We start from the raw sequence: 8,634 nt of genomic DNA on the forward strand, positions 1-8,634 counted from the left end.
ATGTTTGGAAAGGGTCACAGCGACAAAAAGAAATGAGGCCACTCTGGAAGTGTCTGAGCTGAAGATGTTAAGATTTTCACTGGGAGTGACTAGAAATGAGTATGTCAGAGGAACAGTTCAAGTGTGGATATGAAGTTAGAGAGGCTAAGAGGGTTTGGACTTGTGCAGAGGAGAGATATTGGATATACTGGACAAAGGACGCTGAAGATGGAGATGCCAGGCGTGAAGAAAATAGAGGAGATTCATGGACGTAGTGAAGGAGGACAGGCAGAGAGTTGGTGTGACAAAGGGGGTTGCTAGGGTTGGAGGCAGATGATCCACTGGTGCGACCCTAAAGGGGGAAGCTAAAAGAAGAAGGCGAGGTCACCGCCTTTACAGCCTGATATAAATGGTTGTGTCTCTATAGCTGATATCTGCCTTCATAACAACTGCAAGAGGTGATTTTTAAACTTTTTATCTTTGAACTAATGAGGAACCGTTGGTGCACCCTATTTGGATTCAGTAAACCTAGCTAGCTGATGTTAGCGGGTGAAGTAAATCCTTCTAATTGTCCAAATATGGTCACTTGTGGTTCCAAAAAAGCTGGCAATAGCACCAAAAGTTCAGATTTAAAATGTTTACAAACCAGCGGGTGACATCTACGGCTTTACTTCGGTGAAGAGAACAGAGAGCCTTTTATCAGGAATATATTAAAACTTTATTATTGTGAAATGTTAAGGCATACATACAAATGTTTCCTTTACAAAAGTTCACAGCAACATCACGTTGGGTCAACCAGCTGAAGCGAGGCAACTTAACACAACCTTTTGTATTCGTCATCAACTATAACTTAAAGATAGAGTCCATCTTTGGCACCAGGAAACAAGACCATTTAAAGTAGATATGAAAAAAAATAATAATTACAAAATATATTAACTTCTCTCACTTCAAACAGCCATTTGTGTAAACATGTTGCAGAATAAGCAAAGGGCAGTAACTCTGACACACTGCACTGACCAGCAAATGCACTGTGATGGAGGATGAAGGAGAACATCGGGTAAACGTGAGGTTTGACACGCTAATATTTAAAAACTGGATGAGCTTATTGGCTTCTTCAGAAATCCACTGATGATGAGTTTTAATGTCCTTTCCCCATGGAGTGTGGCACATTCCAGTTAAATAGAAAACACATTCATTGAAAACAGAAGTGTACATTCATCAGTGTTCAGTGATCCTACATCACGCAGGGAGAAATAAATAGAAGAGTCCATATTAGGCTTACAGTATAGTCTACCCAGAAATGTGAGATACTTGAAAAACAGCTGAATATAACAGCGATGGAGTAGCAAATGCGGGCCAATTATAGTTGACCGTTTCGACGTTTGTGGTAGATCCAGCTACCACGACTCAGAAGAAATAACCACCCTAGAAAAGGAGTCATGTGGAGAATGCCTGCCATTTTAACAAGGGCGAAGGGTCAGACTTTAGATAGCCTTTTTCTTTAACGGGAGCATTCCCTCAGCGAGGAATGTGAGAAGATTAGCTCCGCTGTGGCATGGGAGGGGAGCGAAACGCTGGGTAGCCACCTTCTGAGGCCCCAAACATTAGCCGGGGATCTGGAAAACCGGACCCCAGAGAAACGGCGTCAATCCTCACAGGCTTTTTAAAGAGAGAACCGAGCAGGCGTTTTGCAGGCTTCGCATTCAAAAAAAAATGTTTCCAAATCCCCCTCTGAGCTGCGAGCAAGGCCTCCGAATGTATTTTAAAGAGGAGGGCAACTGTTAATTTAGCTCTGTTAAATTCTGAGTCCTTTTATAAATATTCCCATTACTTTCAGAGGGCATGGTAACAGGGATGCTACTGGAAAACAAAACCAAGAAGTGAGTCATGTGTATATAATTAGAAAAAAAAAAAGTGGTGCACATTTAGGACAAACAAAATCACATCAATTATGAGCAGCATTTACATGTATAAATACAATACATAATTAAAAAATAAAAAGAGAAACATGCACAATATATGCACAGTCAGCAGCCCAGTTCCTGTCACGCTGAAATACTGTCCAGGTACCGTGAACGAATCCCAACTGCCCGTTTATGAGTTGTGCAGAAACAGCAGAAGGAAATCTCAGCACACACATGTTGATTTAAGCCAGACGTCGAGGAAGCCCTTTAAAGTCTCAGCCAAGAGTCTGTGTCAGTGCTGCTGTCAGTCATACGAGCCGCAGCGAGCGCTCAAATGAGGATTTCCACCACGTCTGCGCCCAAGCTGTTGAGGCTCCTTAGCATCTTCAGCGGAAGCTTTGGCTCCTCCGAGGTTTCTACAGGCAGGACAGAATTTATAGATTAGAATAAACAATACTAGAAGGCAAACTACCGATGCACGTGTCATTCGTTTAGATAAATATTTGTTATTTATACGTCCAGATTGTTTTGGAGTTGCTCGTTTTTGGAAATATCCTCTTTAAAGAGGTCTGCACTTGCCCTGCGGTGCTGAAGCAACATCTTTTTCTTCTAGAAATCATGACCCAGTTACCACGTGGTTCCTGGAGGAACTATTTTCTCTCAACCACATTATGGTAGAAATGCAGCGTGGCCAGAGGCCTCTGTGGATCTTTTTTGATCCGAGTGTTTCAGCTGTAATATTCATGTTTGCTGATTTGACTGGAGGAAACAATGTAAAGCTACTTGTCTGGAGTGATTTGTCTGTTTAATTCAATGACACATTCTTAAAATGAACTGTGAGGAGCTGATTGGGCCTTAAGCACTTTGAAAAACCCACCAGGTGTAGCCGCTGAGCTTGCTTCACACATCTTGAGCTTGCCGTGCTCTGCTGTGGCCTCAGGCTCCTGTGAGGCCTCGTCGCTCTGCGTGCTGCAGTCTCGGCTCAGGACCTTAGCCGCAGCAAACAGCTTGGGCTGCAGCACAGCTGCACCTGTCTGGTCATCTGAGAGGCTCTTTCCTGCAGACAAAGAGAAGAAACTGCTTCATTACCCGCCTACATCCACATTTACGCGCTCCTGAACATCTGCCGCGCAGAGCTCTTCCCATGACTATTCTGGATGGGGCTATTCTGGAGTGAGAGATGATATGCATTCCAGTTTAAAAACAGGGCTGTGTCCTACTTGTTTTTGTCTTTTTCAGGGTGTGCGCATTCTGTCTGGCAGTTGTCACAGGATAGCATGTGAAATTAAAGATTCCAGATTCCTCAGCTCGGCACGAATAGTAAGGGCAGAAGCTCACCTTTGCTCTCCATGCCGCCGGTCGCTATGTTGATGGAGGGGACGGATCTGGCCGAACGAAGCCCCTGTTTCTCAGGCTTGCTCTGCTCCAACCTGGAGCGCTGCTGGAGGACTTTGATCACTGCGTCCTTCTCCAGGAGCTGAGCGTGAAGAGCGCGGATCCTGAACGCACGGAAAACATTGTGAGTTTAGAAAAAACATCACAGAGCAGGCAGAAGGAGACAATGAAGTATGGATAAAAAGATGATCACCTGTTCTCCATCTCCTGACGTCTATGATGGGACAACGGCAGGTCTTCATTAAAACTACTGTCCGGAGAGTGCCGCGGGGAGTGATTGATGATAGTTGTATCTCTGAAAATAAAATAGAAGGTTTTCTAAATAATCCCCCAATTTTTCTGTTTTGAATCTTCACTCCAGTTTGACAGATTTGTTTGTACCTCTGTGCTGCAGCTGTGGCTGCTGCATCCATTGCAAACTGCCTCATGGTGCTCTCCTCCAGGTACTTTTGCTCCCACTTGGTGATATCTGCCTCCAGGGCAAGGATACGCTCCTCCTTCTCCCTCAGATGCTGCTGCAACCTGGACGAGCTCGGTTCTGAAGCTGTGGAATCAGTGCTCTGGTTCTGGGACTGAAACGGTAGACAGAATAGAGCGTTTAACACCCAAGGAAACAAAATGCTCTAAATCGGACTCTCTGAAAATGTGTTTATCCCTCAATCCAACCCTGTGAGCCAACCAAGTGTTTCTATAGGATAAGCCATTTGGACATGTTCACATTGTTAAAATCTGCTAACTGAACCATTGGGGGGGGGGGGGGGGGGGGGGGGGGGCTTGTTTTCCTCACCTGTTGTGCCCTGAGGCTTTTTAGCTCCTGCTCCAACCTCGTGCGTAGCCGGAGCTCCAGCTCTTCCCTCTTCTCACAGGCGGCCTGCAGCTGGGCCAGCGCACTCTGCAGCCTCTCCACTTTCTTCACGTACGCCCTCTTCCTCTGAAGTTCTTCTTCCAGCTGACGGTTGCGTGTCTGCGCCGAGGCCAGAGCCTGCTCCATCAGCTCCCGTTTCCGCTGGCACTCCTCCCTGGACACTCGCAGGTGCTGAATCTGCTTCTCCAGACATTCGCGCTCCCGCTGCTGCTCTTCATCTGCAATACAGGAAAAAGCGGGTTAATGAAGGTGACGAGGCTCTGACTCTGAGAAACAACCACAAAGGTCAAAGAAATGTTAAAGTGAGTCTGATATGCTTTTCCTCATTTCCTGCTCGACCACTCAGCTTGTTTGTTAGTCACCTCTGCTCATAACCATTTCCAAAAATGTCCAGCTCTTACCAACTTAAAAATAAATCTTTTGAGATTCTTCCTGGCTTTTGTTTGATTTTTTTAAGCTTATAAAACTATATCACTGAAAAAAAAAAAAAAAAGAGTAAAATGGGGGTCTCCTCTAAAGAGAAGCTCCCATGGCCTTCGCTGGGGTCAGTGAAGCCTTCACTCCGGGAGCATTTCAGTGCATTTTCTAAGGAATGTGACCCAACAACAGACATAAAGGCATGTGGTTCAACATCAAAACATTTGACACCTCATTTTCTGCTAAGTTTATTGCCCTTGTAAACATGGGATCAGTAAAAATAATATTTCTCATTGAATCTTTGAAAGCTAGTCTGCATTTCAATGAGCCCTTTTAGAAAGTTTAACTGACGTGCCTCTTTAAAAGGGGGCTGATTACACAACATGAGTGCATGCCTGTGGAGGGAATGCAGACTTCCTCTTATCCACTTACGCACACAGGCATAGCCTTGTACTGGTAAAAGCTCTGGAATGCCTCTGAGGACGTGAAGTAAACAAGCAGCTCAAAATATATTTCATGTGGTTCTCATAACACAAACATATAAACTACACATCCCACTATTGTACTGCTCTTCTCTGCTATGCTGAGATAACCGTTTGGGAAAGATAATCATAGACATTGACACGACTGCATTTACTGCCCCAATGTCCCAACATAAGTGTCATTCCACATAATCCTCGCTGTAGGGATTTCTCTACAGCTCAGTTCTGCACAGAGCTAAAAGGGAGCAAAGAAATATTCACAAGTGGCCGATCATCATTAAGCTATGGCATGAAAAAGAAATGCCCAAATAAGGAGAAAGAGCAAGTCATGGGTCATGTAGAGTTAGGCCAGGACACCCAGACGTATTAGTTCCCCTTGAGAAGGGAGGTCATTAGTAGTGATGCAAAACTGAGCACATCAGTAAAAAAAAAAAAAAAAAAAAGGGAGGGGGGGGGGGGGGCATTCCTAGTGGCAAACACCCTGAAAGCCCTAAAAACATCTCAGGAATCCAGGCCACATTTACTGCAGCATAAAAAAAGTCTGGAGTCTAGGTGCCAAAAGTAACTTACAGGAGACATACACCCATTTATGTGACAACATGTAGACAGCACCACATCACTAAAGAAGGAAACCAATCCCTGCTCAGCTATGTTCCTGCTATTGTTCAGTGTTTCACAGGGAATTGTGATTGAATCTGTGATGAAATGCAGCGTGAGAGGAGTTTGTAACAAAAGACTGATGCAGACTCACTTTGCTCCAGGAGTTTGACAAAGACGTGCTGCTTCGGGTCGGCGCAGTCCGCTCTGTGCTTGTTAGCCACGTCGAGTTGCTCTGCACAGAGATGACCAGCATACCACAATGAGCACACACGCATAAGGTAGGCTGAAAGCCAGGAGACAGACAAATAAAAACGGAACCTTACCTCGCAGGTCTCTGTTGAAGTCATGCATTCTCTTAACCTCTGCCTCTAGTTTATTCCTCATCGTTTTCTCCAGAGCTTCTCGCTTGCCAGAGCCTTTCATGAGGGTCTCATAAGCCTCAGATATCCTCTGAATCTCCAACTCCAACTGGGAAGAAAGAGAGAAAATGAGTCTCTGGGGGAGAAATTCCTGCATATTGTCTGGTTTATGTTGCAAATGTTAATATCAATGAGGCTAATTAGTCTACTGAATGCCACCCGCTGTGAAATGTCTCTTTAACACTACGTGAATGAATAATGGAATTAACATTCCAGACTGAACACTCGTGATCCCAGGTGCCAGCCATTTATCTCCTCACATGCCGACATGTTTTTAAAGACAAAAGGAGATGCGTTGTAGAGATTCCATGCTCTGAATTAGTGAGAAAACCCGTCACCTCCTGCACCAGCTAAAAACTTTTGTTTTCTCGCGACCTCAATGAACTATCCACTACCATCCTCTCACCTTCTGAAGCCTGGTGGCCTTTTCCGTGTACACCTCCAGTTCCTTCCTGAGCCGCTCGTTCTCCCGCATTAATGTGTCGCTCTGAGGGGAGTTGCTGTCTGAAGCTGCTGTGATGCTGTCGTGAGTCTCCTGCGACTGAGCAGACACAAACCTGCAGACAGGAGATAGCAACAGTGCTGAAAAGACCGCCAAAATAAAAGAACAGCAGACTTCTCTGGGGCTGTTCTTCTTTTTTTGATAGCGCATGTGTTTGTGGATGTTACCTGTGCTGTTGTGTGTAGAGGGGAGGATGGGGGTCTTGGTTGTATTGCACATATTCCTGTGAGTGGCTGAGCATGTATCCAGGAAGTCTGACACAGAAAGGATAGTCTGGGGGTGGTCCTCGCTGCTCTGCACACGGCTGAGCCCTTTGTCTGTCAGGTGTCGCAGCATTTAAAACATTATTGTGATGATTATAGAGCTGTGGGTAGCTGTGTGAGGAACTCATAGGCAGACTGTCCCTATACCGGTTTCTCTCCAGAGAAAGCTGCATGAGTCTCTCACTGAGAGAGCGAGCGTGCTCTCTCTTCAGATCCCACTGTGCCTCACTTCCACTTCCCACTACATCCATGCCGGGTCCATTGTGCTCTGCCTGCCCCTTCTGAGAGTTCAGGAACTGGGAGTGGGCTTTGGCTTCCTCGTAAGTAGGCAGTTCCTCCTTGTGGAGATGGTACAGGTGGCACACAGGGCTCTCAGAGTGCAAGCTGTCTCCTTGGTGCTCCTGACCTTGAGGCTCCTGCCTTGTTGACATCTGGATGTATTGAGTGTCCTCCTGAGTGAGGCTCTCCAGAGAGGAGCGGGGACTGCCGGTGCCGCCACCGCTGCTGCCTCCACGCAGTGCCTGCTGCTGGATGGCTAGAAGCGTGCGCGTGTCCGTCAGGTTTCCGTAGCGGAGCTGTTCCTGGATGAGACGGTGCAGGACCGTTCCAGAGGACTCCTCGGCAGTTCTCATGTCAGCCAATGAAAAAACAGTTTTTAAAAAAACAAAACAAAAACAAGCCTCGATGTGGCAGCGTGGGCGCTTCACAAATCACACATCTGAAAGGAAAAGAACTGTAGTCAGACTCAACACTGCACAAACGTATCCACACTTCTGTTACACAATGCTGTGTGTGCACGAGCTGTAGCTGGAAATACCCCTGATAGTGATGTCACTGGAGATCCAGTTTTTATGGCCCACATGCTGCAATGCATAACTTTCTCCAGTCACACAAGCATAATACTCAACGGTCGCACACACTCAAAAAATTCCAGTGATTCAAGATCAGATAGTGCCCGAAACATGATGAAGACATATAAAGTCTTCAGAATATGAATGATGGATGCTTTAAAATGCACTGGATGCTTTATACAATCAACTCATTTTAACTTTCAACGTGAAAATCTGGATAGAGAGTCAAATGAATGCCTTATTAAACCACTACAATGTGTCCTGACCGCACAAAATAACTACACAGCTACATGAGATCAAGAGTGAATTACACAAAACATCATCAAGTCTAATTCTCCAAGCTGAAAAAGCAGCAGTAAAGATTATTTAAAAATCAGTTTAAAGACATTAATGTCAGGGGTGTGAAACATAGGGCCTGGTGGCCAGAACCGGCCGCCAGAGGGTCAATTTGGCCAAAGTAAATGTTCTTGTTTTGTTTTTACAAAGTGTGAAAAGTCTTTAAATTCTTTACTATTCTTTACTATTTGAGTTTGAATTTTAAACACATAAAACACAAAATGCAAAAGCTTTATGGCTAACTCTACATTTAAATGGTTTGTGCCTTTATAGCTCCTGCATGAATGAGACAAATGAGATGAAGATATCCAATCTGTTTTGTAAATGGATGGATCTGTGTGTGGCTCATGAATTAAAACGGGACTCAGATGTAATCTGTTAAGTAAGTAACTCCATCCGGAGTGGACTCCGACCACACACAAACCGACAGAAAACGTTCAGATAAACCTATTCAGATAAAATGCTAAACTCACCAAATTTTAGTCTCATCGCACAGCGAGCGGTGCCGTCGTATCTCAAATCAATGATCTGCGCTTATTGTTCAAAATAAACGTCCACAAGTGTGCGGAGCTCCTTTCCTCCGTGCGCATGTGTGCGCGCTGACGGGTAGCAAGCAGCAGA

General features: G+C 45.2%; 1 protein-coding gene across 2 annotated transcripts; it reads right to left on the reverse strand.

Moving 5' to 3' along the window:
* Positions 1–673: 673 nt before the first annotated feature.
* amotl2a (angiomotin like 2a) lies at positions 674–8,625 on the reverse strand. 2 transcript variants are annotated; one of them, XM_035907493.2, is made up of 11 exons: positions 8,487–8,625; positions 6,731–7,544; positions 6,468–6,618; positions 5,966–6,110; positions 5,794–5,874; positions 4,066–4,361; positions 3,660–3,844; positions 3,472–3,573; positions 3,222–3,382; positions 2,761–2,940; positions 674–2,299 (listed from the first exon to the last, which is right to left on the reverse strand). In XM_035907493.2, the coding sequence occupies exons 2-11, from the start codon at positions 7,456–7,458 to the stop codon at positions 2,214–2,216; spliced, it is 2,115 nt and encodes a 704-aa protein (XP_035763386.2). In that variant the 5' UTR covers positions 7,459–7,544; positions 8,487–8,625; the 3' UTR covers positions 674–2,213. The 2 variants fall into 2 exon arrangements, with proteins under 2 accessions (XP_035763386.2, XP_006790489.2); XM_006790426.3 differs by having other exon boundaries at positions 3,660–3,850.
* Positions 8,626–8,634: the final 9 nt, after the last annotated feature.

This window comes from Neolamprologus brichardi, chromosome 23 (genome assembly GCF_056152115.1).
Source record: "Neolamprologus brichardi isolate AB-2024 chromosome 23, ASM5615211v1, whole genome shotgun sequence".
Taxonomy (NCBI): domain Eukaryota; kingdom Metazoa; phylum Chordata; class Actinopteri; order Cichliformes; family Cichlidae; genus Neolamprologus; species Neolamprologus brichardi.

Excerpts from the sequence above, each read along its gene's own strand:
- amotl2a (XM_006790426.3), bottom strand. The coding sequence starts at position 7,458 with ATGAGAACTGCCGAGGAGTCCTCTGGAACGGTCCTGCACCGTCTCATC. Across the intron at positions 6,111-6,467 it reads AGGCCACCAGGCTTCAGAAG|TTGGAGTTGGAGATTCAGAG; the intron begins GTGAGAGGATGG and ends CTTTCTTCCCAG. Across the intron at positions 4,362-5,793 it reads TGTCAAACTCCTGGAGCAAA|ATGAAGAGCAGCAGCGGGAG; the intron begins GTGAGTCTGCAT and ends CCTGTATTGCAG.